The sequence below is a fragment of the Dermacentor silvarum genome, chromosome 1 (genome assembly GCF_013339745.2).
Source record: "Dermacentor silvarum isolate Dsil-2018 chromosome 1, BIME_Dsil_1.4, whole genome shotgun sequence".
Lineage (NCBI taxonomy): Eukaryota > Metazoa > Arthropoda > Arachnida > Ixodida > Ixodidae > Dermacentor > Dermacentor silvarum.
This window is the reverse complement of record NC_051154.1, coordinates 247,587,455-247,608,912: the sequence shown is the minus strand read 5'-3', so window position 1 is coordinate 247,608,912 and position 21,458 is coordinate 247,587,455. Positions and strand designations below refer to the sequence as shown.

Genomic DNA, 21,458 nt, shown 5'->3' with positions numbered 1-21,458 from the left:
TGAACTCCCAGGATGAAACCGGTTTCTGGATATTCTTTCCCAAATGGGGGAGAAAATGCATGGCTTTTCCAGTTAATTTTTTTGCTTCACTGTATGAAAGAGTGTTTTCCTAAAAAAGTTATTCGAACAACAGTACATTTTCACTGCGATTTTGAAGGCACATAAGTGGAAACTGGTGTCAATCTGGAAATTCATTCGGAGTGGATACGCCTTGCTAACTCACCGGCTGCAATTCGTAAATTGGAATGTGTGTCGTAAAGTAATTAATTAAGAAGTAAATTAGTGAATTTGTCGGAAATATTTAAATATGTGTTTCGATTTCTCGGGCAAGTAATGTCCACCTCTCTGAATAATCGAGCTGATGGACTAGAATTATGTTATCTGCAACAGGCGATTCTTCAAAATTCAGTAAAACTTAAAAATAATCACCCCGTATATAGTTTGTATTGCTTTTACAGTCTAAAAAAAGTTGTATAGAATGCACAAACTCTTTAAAAAAAGAGAGTGAAGGGTGTTGGCGTTTACAGACAAAAGGACGCCGCCTTGCCTAGGCAGTTCTTGGGTCCCGCCGAGAATGGGATGTAGGAGTAGGGATGGCGCTGCGCAAACTCCTCGCCCAGGAAGCGCTCAGGGAAGAAGCTGTCGGGCTGCCGGAAGTGTCTGGGGTCTCTGTGCAGACTGTAGAGGTTGACGAAACAAGTCAGGCCTTTGGGAAGGCGGTAGCCATCTGCAGAGCAAGAACGAAGAGAGCGCTGTTGACGCCTCTTTTGCATTCTAGTGGTCTGCCACTGCGGACAGAGCTGCAAGACGTGGCTTGCGTAAGGATGCCGAAATACACGATAGCGACGGGCTGCAGAAACAGTGCCCCGTGCGAACGGCTCGGCGCAATCCTACCTTGATCCCGAACAGGGATGCATGAGACGTTTTTGGCTGACGCGCGAATACGCGCTCTCGACGGCGCGCACGCGCAGTGGACTCAGATAGGCGAGAACGGAAAGACGGGAGGCTCCGTAATTGACACACTTCTTACTCGCAAATTCCGCGAACGACTGCCGTGCCCTCGTGTCGCCTCCTAATGTTTGAATGCTGGAGATAATCGAATGTATGAATTGGCACAATAGCTGAGACAAAGTATGCAGAAGGTGCGTCAGACGAGCATTGTTGTTGGACACTTGAAAGGAGTTCAAACTGCCACTGTTTCCAGGCGCGTAGTGTTCGTAGGAACGATTTTTTTAGTGGCACGAGCATCGAGTGAAACTCATGTTTCTTGCGCAGCACTTCCGGTTCACCTCCTGAGACGACCGGAGACGAAATTCAAAATAAATCAGAAAAAATAGCAAAAAATTGTACAGTACAAAATTCATGGGTTTAATTATAATAGGATATCAGAGCATAAGTTTAGTTACAAGTTGAGTTACTGAAGTGTCTGGAATAACTAGAATGAATTAGCTGGGACGACCGGGGACGAAATTCAAAATAAATCAGAAAATGTAGAAAAAAGTAGTACAGCACAAAATTCATGGGTTTCACTTTAGATATGATATGAGAGCATAAGTTTAGTTCCAAGTTGAGGTACTGAAGTGCCTGGAATATTTAGAATGAATTAGAAATCCTTCATTACCGCACACCAAAGCACAGAACACCAACGCCGAGCAAGCTGCCACAGAATACCGACAGACGCTGTTCAGAATGGTATAATTTGATGTAAACACCTCGCTGTAACCTGTCCTATCGTTTTGCAAACACTGAAGAAAGGCAAAAGCATAATAGCAGCTCGAGTGTACTTAGACGGCACTTGTCACGCTTGGCGACGCAAGTAATTATCTCATTCGCGCTAGCAAGGGTCCTGTTGGGTTCCTGACATGTTTCACGCACGTTATTCCAGACCCAAAAGAAGAACCTGCGCAATAATGACATTTCGTATTTTGTAAAGTCCAGCTAGCATGATCTTGACTTCATGTTTCAAGGTTTAAAAAAATGCTTTTCACGCTGATTCCATATATTTTAAAAGCTAAGCGAACACTACTGAGCATATAAATTGGTTATTTACAAAACAAATAAAAAAACTGTACTTGCTGTCTATTTCGGTTTTCTTCTCAAATTAGAAGCTAATTCAGGTGCCATGGTCAGAAAGTTGAAGTTTATCATCGCAGTACAAAGATAAAGAAGTGTGTCGGTATTTAAAGTGCTACAGGAGGAGGTGCCAAAGCAAAGTTGTCACGAGGACCTGCTATCGATACGACATTGTTACCTTTGATTACAACGCAGGTGAGTCTAAAAGCAGTTGACGCACCAGTGATAGATGAGGCATAATGGGAACAAGCAATATGAGCGAAACTAGGTTTAAACATTTCTGTAAGAGAAATACACAGATTGAGAAAAGTAAGACAAGAAAAGCCGCAGTTTCGCTTGAAAGGCAAAGCATCGATTGCGATAGAAAATTAGTAGACAGCTATACGAAGTAAGAATAGTAGTTTTATCGGCCGCATAAACACGTAAACATTAAAACAATAAAAGGAAAAGTAGCACACTAAGCACAGTATGTGTTGAATCGCAAGGAAACGGCAAGGCAAAATAAATCTAGTGTGCGATGCCCATAGGCTACAAACGAAATACTTCAAGCAATAGCCATATGTGTTTCACGGAATAGCAATATGAAAGGGAACACTCAAGTTGCTTTCAAGAGGCCATTGTGGCTAAGCACTCATGCCGTGTTTCAAATTCGAATACATAAAAGTGTTTATTGAGACTACATGTTCAAGAGGAATGCTACTTGTTGCATGTTTCTCTCTGTTCATCCCGATATGCCCTTTCTCCAGTGCAGGGTAGCAAACCGGTCGTGCCTCTGGTTAACCTCCCCGCGTTTCCTCTCTTTCGTTTCTCTCCCCCTCTCTCTTTATGAACCTATCCCATTTGAACGCCCGCGTCACGAATAACCCAGAATTCCTCTAAAAATGAATTCTGGATTTCTTGTACATTTTTTTTCAGGACCGTACCTACGGATATCTCAATAGATATCGAACTAAAGCGGTAATATATCCTTTCTACCTTCTCGACCGGAAGCTAAAAGGCTTCGAAAATAAATGCAGCGGCACTCTGGAGTGTGTTTGACGGTGGGTTTCGTACTTGTTTTGCCTCCTCTTTTCAAGCCCAGTCTCGGCTAGCTGCACTTCTTGTGACGAATATTCACCAACTGGATCGGTTTCCTTTTATGGTTTTCATGGGCACGCCGTAAGTTTGTTCTATTCTGTTGATAATGTCACAACAAAACTTAAAGCACGGTGGAAGAATAGACTAGGTGTCTGAACGAGGCTGCTGTACCGACGATGTTTTCGGTCGTGGTCTACGTCTCTCTCGGCAGATGGCGCGGATCACTGGGGGGGTCTAGAGTTAAACGAACAAGCGTTGACTCCGCTTTATAAGCTACCAGGTGGTCAACGACAGCCGCTGGCGTGGCGCACGGGGCTCCTCAAACGTGCGCGCGCGTAATAGAATGACTATTAAATTTTCCCATATATGCCTGCGTGCCAGTCTAAGCGACTGGCTGGGCCTATGGGAAGCAAGCTTAGGTATATACTCGTAAATATCTAAGCTTAGTAGCGCTATCGAGACCTAAATGTGCTTCGCAACTCGTGATAGTGCACTGTAGAGACAGCGTGTTTACTAGTGCTCAACTTCTGTACAAATGCAAAACTATCCACCTATTGCAAAGTGCAAAGTTTTTCAAGTTGTGCACATAAGGCGAGAAACCACCGCTTGCCGATTGCAGCGATGTTCGTGGTTAGCAAGCCTGCCAAAGACGTACATTGGTACTAACCGCGGAAGGCACTTTTAATATTTGTTCTAGAGTATCTAGAGTATCTTGCAAGTTATCCTATTTCAACTTTTATTTACGCCGAGTAGTGTCCACCTAGTCTACTGAATCTACTGAATGCTAACACAGCACGCTGGGGAGAAAATTCAACACAAATACGCGACTGTACCGACATTTCCCAACGGGATAAATATTAATGTCTGAATGGTGCACGCGATAGCTAGAATAAAGCCATAACAATTGTTTGTAACGAAAAAAAATAAAAAAAGAGCTGTACTCAAAACTTCGAAAGTTCGCGTACATCCAAATCAAAATGTGCCCACGGCATTGATCACCTGCTCAGATCACGACATCTGTGTCTCTGCCTGCATGCTAACGCACAATCGAGGCTACGGTGGAGCGATTTTCATCTGAGACGCAGCTGAAGCACATCTGGACAAGCATAGGCAGAAAACTTGCCGAAAAGCACCAACTAATACGTTGCGCACGATGGATGACCGCACTGCAGGTCAAGATCAAAGAGGGAGCTCGGTAGGTGGCTTCTAGTTGCACGCTAATTTTTTCCTCGCAAATAGCACGGGAAACAGTAATACAAAATCCGCAGAAAGTAACGTCCAAAGTAACCAAATAAAAAGTAACGTCGCGCGTTATACGGCTGTTGTGCAGCGAAATACGTGAGCGAAGGACCTCACGCCGCTAGCAGACGACAGGAAATGATGTTACCCCTAGAGTTATTGTATATGCTCCTGTAAAGTAACTGTAGACCCCCCAATGCTGCAGCACTACTGCCGGCAAAAGAAGGAAGCCCGAACAGAGTTGAAGTCAGTTCTCCTCTGCTGACAGACAGTGCCATTGAGCCACCTGTTTATTCTTGCACCGTGACTTCAAGTAAATATGTTTTCTCCGTTTTTCCGCGACGGTGAAGCTTTAGAACGGTCAATGCGAGTGATGGTATTTGATTGCGAGATACACCATTAGATAATGTCCGTGAAACATCGTTAGCTGGAAAAGAAGTTCTTATGGAACAATATATGATAATAGAAAGAAAAATCTAACTTTTGAGTATGATTGGCTTTGTTTTCCCGTTGACTTTCACTGCAGTCAGGGAAACCTTATCTTGTTTATTGACATGGAGTTCAGGACGTTTAGAGTGCGATTAAACGTTCAGGTGATTCAGCCTCGTGTAATTCTTGCCAATAGCATTTACTAAGAAACTTTCTTGGTAACTTGAAGACGCGTAAAGTTACCGAAAACGTGATTAATTTTAACAAGCAAGCTTGTTCAGATCAATCCAGTGGACTGCAGCACATGCAGTATGTGCAGTCAAGTGCTGCGAACGAATATATGCTACACAAATATCACTGCTACAAAACTTCGTAAAGGGAATGGGCGCCTCTCACCTATTATCATGTCGTGTTCTAGTTTCCTTCCGAAAAGCGGGAATGGTGGGTAAAGGCGAAGGGACTCCTGAAAGAAAAACAACAACAATAATAACGGTGCCGAATTAACCAGTCCGCATCTCTTTTTATTTCATGACAATAAAGAAGACAGTGCGTGAATGTAACATCATGCTGCCGTAACCGCAATATAGAGAAATTGGGAACGAGAAGTGAAACAAAGAGGTAGGAGTTGTACGCTACTCCAGATAGAATAGCCATTTATTGGGCTAAACATGCTACCCTTGAGGTGGAGTGATACTTGGGTCCAAAATATCGATTTTCTGATTTTCCTTTCTTTTGATTACGCCCATGTATTTATCTTTAAAACATATATAAAAATTTGCTATGCGTGGCTTCTAAGATGATTATTTAATTCCTTTAAGTCGTCAGGTCGACTGTAAAGTGGACGTGCCCTGTCGTCGAGTCTCGAGGTGGTATGAAGTTTTCATCCCATAAAAACAACTTCTGTTTGAGAGAAGTCTAGATTTTGGTTTTGGGACTTTCCTTTTCTATGTAATGCATCTTACAGTAGTCATTAGGAAAGTCTCATTATTTCTCGTGTGCCTCTTTTTTGTTTGTTTTTGGCGCTGTGCGATCTTCGGAGAGTGCATCGCGTCTGTGAAGGACCTACATATTTCGTGCCTTTTTTCGTGCTAGCGGAGATAACGCAAGGACTGACCCTAGATCGAAAGTTTTATGGCAACCTTTACAGTAGGAGCGTACTAAACCACTTCTAGGGGTCACTCCTGGACATTTTTGTACTTCCTTGTGCACGCTATCGATAGACTCGCGGCGGCTCAAAAAAAAAAGCAGTTTCCAGCTAAAGCTGAAGCCAAACAGCAAGAAAATAAGGACCACAGAAAGAGAGAGAAATACTGCAGTAATGGTCACGACGAAAAAGATTGTAATCCTGAGATGTTTTGATAAATCAAGCAGTTTGACACCACTTTAGTGCATTTTTCTCAACATGTGGTTTTAGGACATTTTCGTACCTTTCTCTAAAAGAACTGCCCGGTGTATGTGAACCAAATTTTGTGAGCATATTAAATGCTTCCTCGTACAACTTTGAAACTAGCATAAGTATGCGCAAGCTGATGTGAGTTTATTAAACAAATAAAACGCATGTCTAAGTGGCAGTTGCACCATGTAAAAACAGAAAAAAAATCATTTTCTGTGTCATGTTTCTACGTTCTTGCATAGTTCTAGTTACAGTGTGTAGCATACCAATGCCATTCCTCTTGCAAAGTGCGAGTGCTTTGCGTCTATTAATTATGACAAAAACTTTGATTTCCGTAAAATCGAGAAGATATATAACGAGAAGCTGAAATGGTATTTTCCAAAGATTTTTAACTTCACAGGCAGCTCAATTATAACTGATACCATATGAAGACATTAAAAACCACATCATGCTCATGACTTCTCTGATTGCAATTCTTCCATACTACCTTCCTAAGTCACACCTCACCTTAAAAACTGTCCTTGCCATGGCTGTTTGCGCTGAATAAATGGCGACCATGCACATGTAAAAATGACGCTTAAAAACTGGATCCAATTACTTGGAACTCTTACTGTAGAGTGCGAGATTACTCCATCAGTAAATAGCTCGATGTATACCATCAGACAAGCTAAACCACAGATATGTGCATGGGCACTGTGCATTCATTCTATGAGCGTCCTTATGGTTTTTCTAGTCTGAAAGAAGTTGAGCTAAGTTGGCTCCAAATGCATCAACTTAAGCGCGATGGAGTTCTTTTCTGTTGCGTTTTCATGAAATCAGGTGCCTTTTAAGAGAATACGCAGAAGAAATCACGATCATATAACTCGCATATTTTCTAATTAAGCGTACGAATTTATTTTAATGAAGCTCCTGTGAGTGATAGAAAACATAACAACACGACTGCAGCGGCATCAATGACGCTTTTGACTTGTGCGCAGCTAACATTGAGAGAAAATGTGTGCAATTCGCATGAGTGACACGTTGTTTTATTAACACTTTATCCAGCTTCTCCCTATTTGCCTCTATGATAGGATATATTCACTGCTGCAAGTTATATTACCATTTTGGAACGCACGTACGTGACTCCATGTGTACTCTTCTGTGCGGACGGGCAGGAAGTATTACAGTTAATCGCAAACAACTCTAACCCATCTGTGGCTTCACCAATTAATATGTCCCTTTCTTAAAAAGACCTCCTCATAACCACATGGAGCAAAACAAACGTTCGCCCTATCCGCAAGAAAAAAGACTCACATTTCAATCGAAATATTTTTCTTGTTCTTACTTTTCTTCGTGATGAATTAAACCACGCCATTCGAAGAGTTGTGTGAGGTCATTCAAGTAAAATTGGGAATGACTCAATAACGTAGCACTCGTGAAGAAAAACTTGCAAACCTTTATTTTGAATAAAGCAAGTCTATCCTACGAATGTGCAGGTGCTTGCCTTGGTTAGCACTTTGTCTAATTGTTGTGAGGAAGCGTTCAAGATTTAGACATTTCCGAATTGATATCGAGTCTTTGACACCGCTCAACTCACCTTCAGGCAGCATTCGAGGTAATTAAGCTGCAGAAGATCATCGCTTCTGATAACTCCATCTTTGTCTCGTCCGAGAACTCGGTCCAGCTCTTCGTGAACTTTCGCCAACTTGGACGGGTGAAGACCCAGCAGATAGATGGTCCAGCTTACACCCGACGCAGTTGAGTCGGTGCCCTGTCGCGTTTTCAGAGCGCAGCGAAGCCGAGTGCAGAGATGGTATTGTGAGCAAGCGGAAAAAAGAAAGAGAAATTCGGCAAATCACTGTCTGGACCCCTGGAACATCAACATAAGAACCCACCGCGGTGGCTTAGAGGCTGTGGTATTGCGCTGCTAAGCACGAGGTCGCGGGATCACAACCCGGCAGCGGCGGCCGCTTTTGTATCGGTGAAATGCAAAAACGCCCATGTTCCGTGCATTGGGGGCACGTTAAAGGTCCCCTCCCCTGGTGGTCAAAATTAATCCGGAGTCCCCCAGTCGCTCGTTACGGGACCACGATCATCTCACCACGGAAGAAGAGCGGTTGGAGGCGCTCATGAGCTCCGACCTCGCCGCTCAGCTACGGACTGTCCAGAGGGCCCGCGACGCGGCGGTCAGGCACGGCCTGCCCGTCCCGACGTGGGAGCGGTGGCTCCGCCCCCGTAAGGGCGTCTCGAAGTCAGTCCTGAGGACCTGAATAAAGTTCATTGTCTGTCTGTCTGTCCCCCCCCCCCCCCCCCCCCCTACGGCGTGCCTCATAGTCAAATCGCGGTTTTGGCGCGTAAAACCCCAGAATCCACTTCAACATAAGAAGTACAGTGCACTGAAAAGTAAAGGCGCGCGGAAAAAAATTTAATGATATGTGCTCATCTAAGACCGTCAGCGCGCCAACCGGTCGTACTCGACATACTGTCAGAAGAAGAAGAAAAGAAAAAAAAAAAGAAACGCGTGACGGCGTTGTTAGCGGATAAATTACCAGTGGTTCTAGTTTTCCCCGGGCAAAGAATGCAGTGGTAGTTTGATACACTGGAGAAGCGTGAAGGCACTGTAATCAATTTAAAACTTTTATAAACCAGCCTCTTAGTTCTAGTATGTCAGACCCATTTCTTTCGTTCGAAGACGGTCGAAAACGGACGATGATGCTTCGCATGCAAGTCCTAAAGTTTTTATTTTTTGGTTGCGCTACAAAAAGGAGGTGCTGGACATTTATTTTGCTATAATTAAGATCATTTTTCACGAATGTTTCGGCAATGTCTGCCGAAATGTCGCCGCGAATTTTTGTCCTCACATTCTAGTGTGAAGCATTTATTTTTTCCCCTTATTCTTTTAGGTGTCTTCAGTGAACAGCTCTTCAAATTAGCGACTTGCATATTGCGTCAGGTTTCTCTTGTTCAGTTTTCTCTTTTCCTATATAAAACATAAGTAAATACGTCGTAAAAAGCCACTTTCGGGTTTTATTATCTTACGGAAATGGCGAGCATTAATTCAAAAGAGTGCTAACACTTACTGATTGATAGGTGTTATAACAACAAAGAGTAACAGCGGTTCGTCCGTTCTTTCCGTTTGTCGTGTCATTTGTGCTATTACTCTAATTAGCTATAACATGGTTTCGCACGCTAGAGCTGACGGACGCAAAGGCTTTATTGTGGCCATCACAAAGCGAAGAATAGAAAGAAAATTATGGTCTAGAAATATGAATATATGGAGGGCTTAACATCACGTTGTACCCTAGAAAAGACCCAGAGTAAGCGCATTCAAACAATCTAACGAGCAGCCTTCCGTGTTTTGTAAACAATACGAAAAAATCGGCTTCACATCGTCAGAGACATGTACTGAGATAATGTTGGCATTTAAAAAATTAACGTTACCCTCCACTACGAAGGCTGGAAGTCGTGAATATATGTGACCTATCGAATCGAATCAACCTATAGCATTTCCTGCGCGAATCCCACCCTCCCTCCTTCAAGGAATAAAAATAAATGAAGCATCGTGCCGCGAGGCCAGTCGTCTTTCCTAAACGCCACTTTGGGCTTTGAGAAAACGTGATGTTTAGAATGCACGGAAGGTAAAGGAAACAGGTGCGGACACGCTTACCGCGAATATGATAGAGTCAACGTCGTTCTTTATTTCCTCGATGGAATAAGCGGGGTCCCTGATGTTCCAAGCCAGCAAGGCGTCCAAGAACAGCGAAGGGGACTCGGACGGTGTGGAATCTCTTTTCAGGTTCATGTCCTTCGTGTTTGTCGAGTGGTTTTTGAGAAGCCATTCTTTCCTTACTCTGAGTACCTGTGCAGTCATGGACGATAGAAGCACACGTCAGTTTACTTTTGCTGTTGACAGGCTAGAAGAAAAAAAGATTGAAGCGGAATCGTGGACTGACCGAATAACTGAACATCTGCATCTTTTGCACGGTGCTCTTGAACACTTTTCCTTCTTTCGTCATGTCGTAGACTTGTTGCATCCAGAGCCAAGGTCGGCAACCACGAATAGCAGTCAGGTATGACAGCCTTCGGTAGTGAACAGGTTATTGGGAACGTCAAAAATAACAAAAAAACAAATAGAACCGGAAAGCAACCACACAAACGAAAATGAAGAAGAATGACTGAAAATGAACTAAGAAGTAAACGAACAAATAGGAATAAGTGAGTACGCTGCGTACATGTCTACGTACGAATTTAATGTGCCAGTGGCTGTCATAGCTTTTGCTTGTCAAAGCAGAACTGCACAGAGAACGTGCGTGCCGGACCATTTGCTTTGCTTATACGTATATGAAATCAAAGGCCAGTAGTGAAGGTAGCGAGTATGTGTTGTTCAGGTTCGTAGAGAAAATTTTTATAATGGTCGTTTCATGAATTTTGTCACGCGAGGTGCACTGTTCAATAATTGTACTATGCAACCGAAAGCTGCCATTTCTAAACATTATGGGGAGTACTATTAGTATGAAATTTCAAATAGAAATTGAAGATGTTTTCTCATTTGAGTCCTCCGCCACTTCTAATCTGCGTTTAAGGACGAATACAAAAAATTACTAGTATTAATTGTAGTCTTCGCATGTGAAGACCCATGTTACTGGCGGATGTCTAATGAACATTTGAAGTACCATTTGTTAACTAAGTCAGGAATATGGTCATTGCTGCAACCTCTGTTTCAAACGAAAGATTTGTTTTTCCGGCAGTTGCCATTGTTGCTGTTCAGAGGAAATGGTCACTGAACAAACACATCCGATAGTCAGTATTTGTTGTAGAAAGGACGTTTCCTGTTCAGGCTGCATCTATACTTGTACTCATAGCACATGCGAAAGTAAATATTCCTGGCTAGTTCTTAGAGCTCACAGGCTTTTCTGACGTGATGGGCAGGATTATACACCTATATTTACAGTAGTACTGATGCTTGTGCTAGCTCGTACATAAGTTAATGTTGATGCAATGGCGCAAAAAAGACGCGGACTTGTGATTTACATTTCATGTGTCTTCGAGCCTTCGTCTCTTTTCAAGCCCCCCATTGCATCAAGATTACCTATATTCACTCGTAGTTCACGTTCGGCACAGCATTGTCGAAGAATTTCGATCTTGAATTAGCAGTTATAGTATGTAGCCACCCGAATTTACACCGCATGGTGTTCTCTTACTCCACTCTTGTCATATTAGGCTTCACAAAAAGTTGCATAAGCGTTCATTAGCGAGATACCGACTCGTTAATACTTCTAACTGTGTATTGCACACTTGTACGTTTTAGTTTTTTTATACGTTTTATAGAGAGAGTAATATCAATATTGCATTAGATATTAGAAGTCACTTATTTTTTGAAAGTTTTTAAGAATATTAAACAGAAAAAGAAAGACTCAGGAGGGTACAGCGGGGTTAGAATTGAACTTATTTAATTATATGCATTTTCTATCTGCCGAGAAGATTTTCCGGGAATGGGCACAGGCCGTTGTATATAGGAAGGTGCCTGAATCGGTTATGTCATGGCGTGCAGAGAACTCAGTCATCAATCACCGCGGAATAAGAGACTTGCGGAAGAGGCTTATTGATTGATTGATTTATTATAAATGGGAAAGGTTGGCAGCCAGTACAGTATATGTCGCCGGCTGCTACACAACATTAACCTAACATGACCTAACCTAAGTACACAAGACTACAGGATCTCAAATAAGCTATAGATAACGCGTGTGCCGGCTGTATTTCACGTATGTTCCTATACGCATCTGTGAGTGAAATAAAGGTGTCGATGAGCAGTGTACTGTGCATGAAAATAGAAAGCTGTACCAGTTGGAACCGATTCACAGCTTAGAAATTACAGCGCAAATTAAATACTCGCATGAGCTCGTCCCCCGACGCAGCGCTCGTCCCGTGTCCAAATTGTCTCTTGTCCGCGTAGTAGCTTTGCGCTGAAATTTCCTAGCATAACTGTTCACAAAAAACAGGCTGATTGGAGACAATTCAGGTGCTCTTTATCGCTTTTTTCGCATTGTTTCTCCAAGTTCCTTGCTGTAAACAAGAGCGGTTACTGCTCAGTGCAGCATTGAATGAATTACATAATTAGGGGTGTGCGAATATACAAAACTTTCGAATGACGAATTGAATAGTGTCCCATTCGATTATGTCGTCGAATAGAACAGTCAGTATTCGTAAATTCGAATATTTTTAATACTGTAAGAATATTTCAAAATGTTGACTGCGCCCAAATAAACATAGAATTGGAGCAGCATTGAGGTAAAGTTTCACACCCACGGGCATAATATAGACATAAAGCATTAGAACTTGCGCAGTGTAGCAGGCTACTTTACTTAGGTAGCCATACTTTACAGGCAGTACAGCAATAATTTGCACTCTCTGAAGAGCCCGGAGCATGCGAAGGAACTACTTGTTTGCTCCTAATACTGTATTTGTACTTTTAATAAACCATGCTTCATAACGTTATACGTAATGACAGAAACTTGCTAACTTTAAGAATACTTGGATGTGAACATCGTATTATATTGATTGTGATAACGGATGTTCATTATTAGAAAAATATCCAAAAACTATTCGATATTTGATTCGATTCGCTTAAGGCACTATTCGATTCGTATTCGATTCGGTCTGAAAAATCACTGTTCGCACACCCCTAGAAATAATATGTCTTTATTACCAAAAAGAATTAGCCTGTGGCATATGTGGGGATTGGGGTTAATAATGTCATTTTTCTACTGCATTAGCAATAAGTCATTAATTTCAACTTTACGAACTGGTGCAGTACGCCGAAACTTGCCGAAGTTTTCTCGTTCCCAAAAAAGCGGCTTTACACTTCAACTGTACTTGCATCTGATGGTGTAGACGCGCCGCCATCTTCTCTGAATATCACTCCTCTTTGGATTAGCCATGGATGTTTAGAGTAGAAGAGGGACAGGACGGGAGACAAGGGACCAACACAAGACAGTCGTGCTTGTCCAGGCCGTAACCTATATGGCTCACATAAAATCCTTGCCATCTGCCCTGATTCAGCAGGATACGACTACGGCGTCAGGAAGGTGCCCGCAGCCCTATTTATAATTTTTGCCTTATCTCCACAGCGATGATAAAGTTTTGCAGCAAGCGGTAGTAGGTCCTCTAGTGGACTGCGGGGTTTCACTCGCGTGACTCTTAGTCGGCTAGCATTTAAGCGCCATGGAGTGAGAGCATGTAGCATAGCGGACGAGATAAGTTGCAATAGATGAAATACCACCGCGAATGATTTGACAGACTATGCGTCCTGTAGCCTTGAGAAAAGGGACAGTACTGCTATTTGAATGATTTACAGCAATAAGCTATCCCAGTCTTTTAGGGATGTGGGTTTTCGGAATGCGTGTTCCGCGAAAAGGTCGCGTTTCCACCTAATTTTAGCATGCAGCCAGTAATGCAGTACACTTGGTTGGTCGCGCACTCCACTATATAGGATGGCAAATCTTAGGTCCAAGCTGCATCTCATGCTCAGGAAATATTCCGCTTTTTTTAAGATTCCGCGCATTGTAAACTTTTGACACCGACTGCACAATGCCAAATCACTCTTCAGTCATGAATTATCCTTTTTGATACACAGCTGTGTATTTGTGGCCAATCAGAGGTTCATGCTCAAGAGGCCATACTAATTTGTGCTCGACCAAAAATACCAAAAATACCGCGACATATTTTATGTGGCTATTAGTATACGCCCACAGCACTTTATTTTTCTTCTAGCCCTAATTTTTCGTTCGTGCTAGGACATCGCGCCAGCACTTGCACTGCTATTTTATATCGTCTCTTTGAATGAGTTCTTAGAAAAAAACCACTTTTGAAGACTTTTAATCGACAATATTACTTTTTACTTATGATTCGTGTATCAAATATCACATTTCCAAGGACGTAACGCAGCTAAAAACTAGAAAATGACAAAGACCAAGCACTCATAACTTTGGCCACGCTACAAGATAATCTCACCGGTTGAAGCAGTTGCCGAAGAAGTTTCTTTTGTCTTGTTGCGTATGCAGCTCGACTCCCATACATACACCTGCATGCGCGTGTGGTAAGAATAAGCAAACGCTGCGTGTATAAATATAGCATTTAATTTTTATATAAAGAAGGAAACCATATAAAGTAAATTGTTTCCAGGAGAACATAGCAACATTCAGTATGTTAAAGGAAACAAGTTATTGCTTATAAAGAAAGTAAACAAAACAAAGAATGGGATGAGTAGAGCACGTTAAGGGACAAGTACACACATTCCCCAAATTATAGCTTAGGCAATTATACTGATGAAAACGGTGCAATAGCAAAACACGCAAAGAATAAATGATAGATGCACTTGTACGTGAAAAAAAGGAGCAACTTTTGTAGCTTGAGCAGTTTGTCTGGTTGATGCTGTATATTCACATAGAAAGGTAGCAGCACTGCAGAGGGGATGATCAGAGGAAATAGAGTTACGGATTATAGTAATGCATGGATTCATTAAGGCATGCTTGTGTTTTTATGTGTGTGAAAATATCGGCTATTTTCTAAAGGCCAGTTCTAAAGAAGAAGCAGAAAGAAATTGAAAGTATAGAAAGTTATTACATTAGGAACTTGAAGTTGTATCAAATATTAGCAGAAAATTTGTAGTAAGGCTGGTATCTCTTTAAACATACGAGGCTTGCCGCTGTTGAAATACTACGTCGACTTTCTACTCAGCCATACGCATCCGCTTAAGCTACAGGTATGATGGAATCTTGCGTGCCTTTTTCTCTGCTTGTCAAAAATCTTCTGTTTTCAGGAGAAAAAAAAATGTCCTGCAAGATTCCTACTCTCGTTACATGACGCTTAGTTGTGCGATTACAACCCCTGCTTCTTTTCTTTATTTTTTTAAAATTTCGCCCCAACTGGGGCGTTATAACGTAAAATGATTCCAAACTGTTTTGATTCCAATTTCTGCAATCAGCCTCCACGATTGGTCAAAACATTTTCGGGCTGCTCCCAACTTCGCCTGTCTGTCACGCGACGTCACGAAAACCGCGATGGCTCCCCATTTGATATAACATGTACAAACTGATTATGCATGATGAAACCGCACAAAAGAAAAATAGTCATTCCTGATTCGATGTCTTTTTACCATTAGCTCTCTGCTATTGGTCTAATGTTTTCTTGCTACGCCCACTTCGCCTGTCTGTCATGCGACGTCACAAAACCGCGAAAACTCACCACGTCAAAGTGACGTGTACGCGAAAAAAATGCATCAATATGCCGAACAAAACCGAAAATTTTTTTGAATAGCCACAGACTGCCCCGTTCCGAAAGGAATCAAAGATGGCTGCCCGCCGATCGCTCAGGCCCTCGCTACTCGCACCTGCCGGTGAGCATGTATTTATTTGCGCATGATAAACCTTTTTGCGTGGCAGTAAAACGTTATCGATCCCTTTCCATATGCATACGAAATCGCTCTGTCAACTCTTCCTTGTTGAGGATCCGTTTTAGCGGCATTCATATCCTTCCGTGGCACGCCGCCGCGATTTTCGACCAGCCACCGCAAGCTAAGTAAGGCGAAGCGGACCAATCGGAGAAGCCGGCACCACTCTTTTTAAGCGGTTATCTATTTTCCCTGTGCTGGCTCGGCTCCATCGAAACCCTCTCCACTAGAGCGTGCTCCTCGCCTCTTGTCAGCCAATTAGGTAAGAAAAACCGCTGAGTGTAGACAATGTTATTGGTTTTCAAAGCGAGCAAAGGTGACCTCATATAAACGAGGAGAGTGTTTGATTGGGTTGTTCAGACAACGCTGCGGGTCACCGCCCGATTTTTGCGTCGGTGGTTACGTAAATTTCACGTCAGGGGTTTGGAACCAAAACAGTTTGGAATCATTTTACGTTATAGCGCCCCTGACTACATCATGCACAGTCGGAAAATACTTTAGCGGAGAAGCTGTCATACAATACGTACGGGCCATGATGTCCACGAAGCATTTCTGAAGCCCCTTAAAACAGCCGAAAGGTTCATTTGGGTAGCTTTGCATGAACTGTTCGATTTGGTGAACGAAACCTTCGCTGTTGCTGTGGAAAACGTCCATGTAGGTGTCGAGCACACGTGCGTGGAATGCGGGGGTGAATATTTTGCGCTTTTGCCTCCAAGGCTCCCCTCGGCTGAAACAGAAAAAGACAAGGAAACTGACAGAACTTGCACTCAAATTTCTTCCGCAGAAATTCAGTGGAGAAAAGAAACGCGCTGATGGAAATCACCGGCTCTAGTGAAAATCTGACAGCCCAAGTGTTTTAGGTGAATCGAAACTTAGCAGAACGTGGTGCTGCTCTGCAGCTGTACAGGTTAGTGATCTGGCTGGAATGTGCCCACGCCCTACTGCAGAATTGGCATGCCCACGCACGAGCACAGATTGGACGCAATTGCAGTTAGATTTTTTAAAGAAGGGTGTGCCATCTGATTTGAAAAGTACATATCGTTTTAAAGCTTCTTACTGAATGAACAGAAGTCTTGAGCCTCTTGAATATAATGGGGAAGAAACAGATATGACTCCTTGTGACAAGAGAGGGTGTATCCTGTTTTTTGACACCTCGCATAGAGACCAGTGCTAGTGAATGAACAAACGAAACCGCAAACGCTACGGCGTTTTTGAGTATTCTGTGAAGTGCCTACTTTTTCCACTTCATGAAACAAGCACATGACTCAACGCTTATTGCACGACGCACAGTATTATCTAAACGCGACAAAAACATTGTGACATCGACAACAAATATCTCAGAAATTCACAGGATTGGCAACCACAGTTAACATACATATTTTTAAGGAGTCATAGTGATCGTCTAAAGGAGCAGATCTGTCGTGTAGAGTATCAAGTGTCACGAGGGCCGTGTTCTAGACAATCCCAGTATTTGATTACAGCGGTGTCATCTTTTGCTAACAAGAAAACTATGGCATTATCAGTTGTGAATGAAATCTTAGTACGTAAACGCCTCAGGCTGTAACAAGCGCCACCTGTACCTTTTCTATAGATCCTTAAATCTATGACTTGTTCCACGGAACTCTACCTGTGGCATGCTTATAAAATAAATATTTGTAGTGCCTTGCACCACTGCTGTTAGGCAGAGTTAGGTTATCTTAAGAGACAGTTGTTATCTGATATAGTTGGTCTCTGACTTGATGCTCGACAACAAGCAACTTACACGAATCGGGAGAAATAAAACCGTCACATTGCGGAAACTCGGAACCTGTGTCTGGTCTGAATGATTAATCAGTTATCTTCAGCTCACACAAAACTTTCAACGTTGATGGACAGCCGTAAGGTGCGTTGCCAACCTTGTCAGAAGATTGTTTGGCCCAAGCCAGGCAGCTATAAAATTGTACATGTCCGGCTTCGCCAAGTTGTCCTTGCTGGAGAGAAGTGGCTGCAAACAAAACACTTATTTGAGTACATGTTAGTGAGCGAGACAGCATATCACTATTTGCCGTTCCTCCCACTCAGCGAACGTTACGGATGCATATAGACTAAACAGCGCCAATAAATTTAATGACAGCTAGAACTGTCGCGAGTGGTTTACTTTTTTTGACACAATGCGTTTTAAGCGAACCGGGCGGCATAAAGTTACTTATTTCCCTTCTTTACCACTATTTTATCTTGGCTTTGAAAACGACCCAGTATATCTAGGACCAAGGCATGTATTCTGAAAGAAGTTTGTACCCTATAGCAATTCGTAAGAACAGGTGCTTCAGAACTGGGATGGTGAACGTATTAGCAAAAAAGCCGGCTGATGAAGAGGAGCTTTTACAAGCGAAACAGTTTGTGAATTCGGCTCTTGTTTTGTATTATTATAGAAAAGAGCGGGCTTTCGGTTGCCAAGCCAAACTTAGAATGCTAAAATAAGCTTACAAAAACCGGAACTGGAGCATCGGGGTAATACGACGCTCAAAAATGCTAACAGATGTCTTTCTCGGTAGCCATTCACATTTTCTATTCATTTCACCTTCATAAGTTGGTGAAAGTTTAAAGTTACAAGTTTTAGAGGAAATTTACAGACGGAGAAGACGTACGCATCAGGGTAACCGTATTTGTGTTTCTTTAAATAGCATAGCTTATTTTACAAAAAGATGAAGGAATTCCAAGCTTCCTAAGAACGGGCAGAGATCATGACCCCCCCCCCCCCCCCCCCAAAAAAAAAAAAAACCAGCTTGGAAGACCGGATATTATACTGAGGCACTGCCAACAGTGCCACTAATGTGAACTCGCCCTTTTTGAGGAGCTATCGCCGTGAAATCAACACACACGCCGTTTCGCACGGAGAAAATCATGCTCTTCGTCAAGCGAACGCGTTTCTCTAGAATAAATTCGGATCAAAATATACAGGGTATTTTTTTTCCATCGCACAACTAAAAAAATCTGGCAAGAGTTACTTGAATTTCGTTCCTACAGATTAATAATCTGCCCAGGTGGACATCATTTTCAAGAACAGTCAAAACAATCCAACAATAATTAAACTAACATTATTATTTACCTTCCTAATTACCAGCTTCACAGCACACATTTATAGTGGAAAGTAGAAGCGAAATCACCCTAGTAGTCCAATTCCATGTTTATACATTGCAAAATGGCCATGTAGACCGAAATACGTGACGCCGAATTACTCATTCAATTTACCGGATTACGTACGCGATTCCTCGAAACGCGGCTCTCTGTGCGACTGCTGCGTGACGTAAAACCGTGCCGTACAATGAAGCTGACGTTGTTTCACTAACCTTTCCCCTCGATCCTATTCCGATTGGCGCTGTGCGCAACTCACGATTGGACACATAGTCACTTCAGCAGCAGAAGCAAGCGAATCGCTCTATCGCATCGTATAACCCGTTTTATGCCACCCTGCTACATCACAGTGGTGTTGCTCCGCGAGCCGCGCTTCGCACTGCTGAGTGCGTAATCGGGTAAATTCAACGAGTAATTTGAGACCAATTATTTCGGTTTACATGGCCGTTTTCAAATGCTGAAACACGCAACAATACATTTAGGCGGATTCCCTCCCATTTTCGAATAAAAAATTATGTCCTTCAATTTGTAACTAAGAAGTTAATTAATGTTGAATAATTAAATAACCAATTTAAAGTTAATTAGTTTGTGAACTGTATTGATTGTTCTACCAAATGGTGTCCGCCTGGGCTGATAATTAATTTCTAGTGACGTGATACCCGTAACAAATGTGGGCACCGTATTGTTTGGGGTACATGACATGGTTGCGTGTGCTGCTCACCTCGACTGCTTCAGGAGTGTGAAGAACTACGATGGGTAGCATGCCCATGTAGGCCTTGAATGTCTTTCCTTTATAAGTTTCGCACAGTTCACATATGACACTAAATAACCCTGAAATAGAGGGGGTTCATGTGATGGTTTAGACGATCACGAGTGATGGTCTGCACACCATTCCATAACTTCATCATTCCACAAAGCAGAAAAATTGGCCTGATTATAGCCAAGAAGGGTGTCTTATGTCTGTGCCCAGTTTCTACAATTGAAGTTCTAAACGTTACAAAGAATGTAGTTTTGTTTTATAAATTATCATACTGAAGCATTTCTTTTTCTCGTCGGAGTTTATGAGATTGGAGAGCCGCAATAATGACGAAATTGCCAAAGGGGGTAGTAGTGTGTTCAAAGTGGTTATCGCGAACAGTCGATAAAATCGTTTCGTCCGCTAAAGTCTGTCCTTGTATGCCTTGCTGTACGCATCCCCTGTTACTGATGTTTCCTATTTGGCAGCCCAGCAGTTACCGTATTGAACTGGATGAAATTTTGGTTGCCGTATAAAAATTATTCCTTAACTAGATCACCTGCATCCTCTGCCGCGAGGATCACGAGAAAATTAAGCAGATAAATACTAATTTACCCTAGTGTTACTTACGGTCCGGTCCGTTCCCATTTCAGGCGCGCAAGCACTGAAGAGAGCTACTGTCATTGGACAATTTTTAAGACGTGCCTGTCCCCAACAGTAATCGATAATTTCCAACCTTATCAGAAATTTATTTATTTATTAACCCTAAAGGCCAAATGTATTACAGAGGGGAGTGGGAAAAAAAAAACAAAAAACAACAACACCAAGATACAGTGAGTAATAAAAACAATTTCAAAAAGGGATTTACTTAAATACTGGTGGCTATTGCTTCTAGAAAACGTTGGTTATTATTATTGATGCAGTGTCAGCAGGAAGGTGGTTCCACTCATTGCTGTGCACGGAAGGAAAGATTCAGAAAATGTTTTCGTTTTACAAAATGGAATACCTACCTTATGGCCATAATCAATGCGATGGGACATAATATTGCGGTGATAGAATAAATATGTCGTGAAGAACGGAATGGTAGTACATGTTATGAAATATGTTATATGCTGCTAGAGATGGAAGGGAAAGGCTAGATAACAGTATAACAGGAAATGTCTGGACAAAGGATAACAGGAAATGGACGGTGACATGAAAAATACGTTTACCTGTCGAACTATGTGCCCGGAATTAATGTTCTTTTCTGCGACCTGACTTCGTGTTTTCAATATTTAGTGCATCTAACTGAGCTTACATTACCTTCTAGTGTGTTTAACTTGACCTTAGTTGTGAACTGTCTTTGTGTATTTATGTGAGCTGACTTTACGTTCTACTGTGTTTAATGTGACCTTAGTTGTGAACTGTCTCGGTCTATTTATGTGAGCTCACTTTACATTCTAGTTTTTTATACGGGACCTTTTTTGCGAGTTGCCTTTGCTGCCTTTATTCGAGATAGCTTTACGCTCATAATGAGCTGTTTTTTGTGCATTTATGTCACCAGACTTCAAGTCCGATTTTTTTTCGTTCTTGTTAGCTTTCTTTTGTTCCATCCCGCTTGTTATTTCAACGATGGCATACATTCGTTCTATGTAACGAGAAGTAGTCGCCGCCTATTAAAGGCGCTAACAGTTTCTAAATATAATGTAATTTAAGTATAGGCACTTGCTTGGTCAGCGACGCGTGGTTACCTTGGCTGCAAGACGTCAATGAAAACGAGAGGACGCGCCATCATGTATACGTTCTGGTCCCCCTTCTCGACAGCGGAACGACTGCTGCTTTGTGATGTCTGCTGTCGGCATGAGTGGCTGTGTGGAAATTGTTACGTCGAACGAGTCTGAGCGGAGGGGACCGTACACATTGAGCTAAAACTCTCTAAAGCCGCTGCCAAGAAACAACGCGCCGATACCAGAAGCAAACAAGCAAAATCA

General features: G+C 42.4%; 1 protein-coding gene across 1 annotated transcript in view; it reads right to left on the bottom strand.

Moving 5' to 3' along the window:
* The window catches only part of LOC119437022 (cytochrome P450 4V2), a 28,197-nt gene that overhangs the window by 4,920 nt on the left and 1,819 nt on the right, over positions 1-21,458 (bottom strand). The window contains exons 2-10 of the mRNA XM_037704082.2: positions 19,474-19,583; positions 17,534-17,622; positions 16,166-16,365; positions 14,201-14,270; positions 10,144-10,270; positions 9,858-10,049; positions 7,788-7,961; positions 5,215-5,281; positions 548-727 (exon numbers count right to left, since the gene is read on the bottom strand). Of these exons, the coding sequence (XP_037560010.1) occupies positions 548-727; positions 5,215-5,281; positions 7,788-7,961; positions 9,858-10,049; positions 10,144-10,270; positions 14,201-14,270; positions 16,166-16,365; positions 17,534-17,622; positions 19,474-19,583 (1,209 nt within the window). The remainder of the gene's footprint in view (positions 1-547; positions 728-5,214; positions 5,282-7,787; positions 7,962-9,857; positions 10,050-10,143; positions 10,271-14,200; positions 14,271-16,165; positions 16,366-17,533; positions 17,623-19,473; positions 19,584-21,458) is intronic.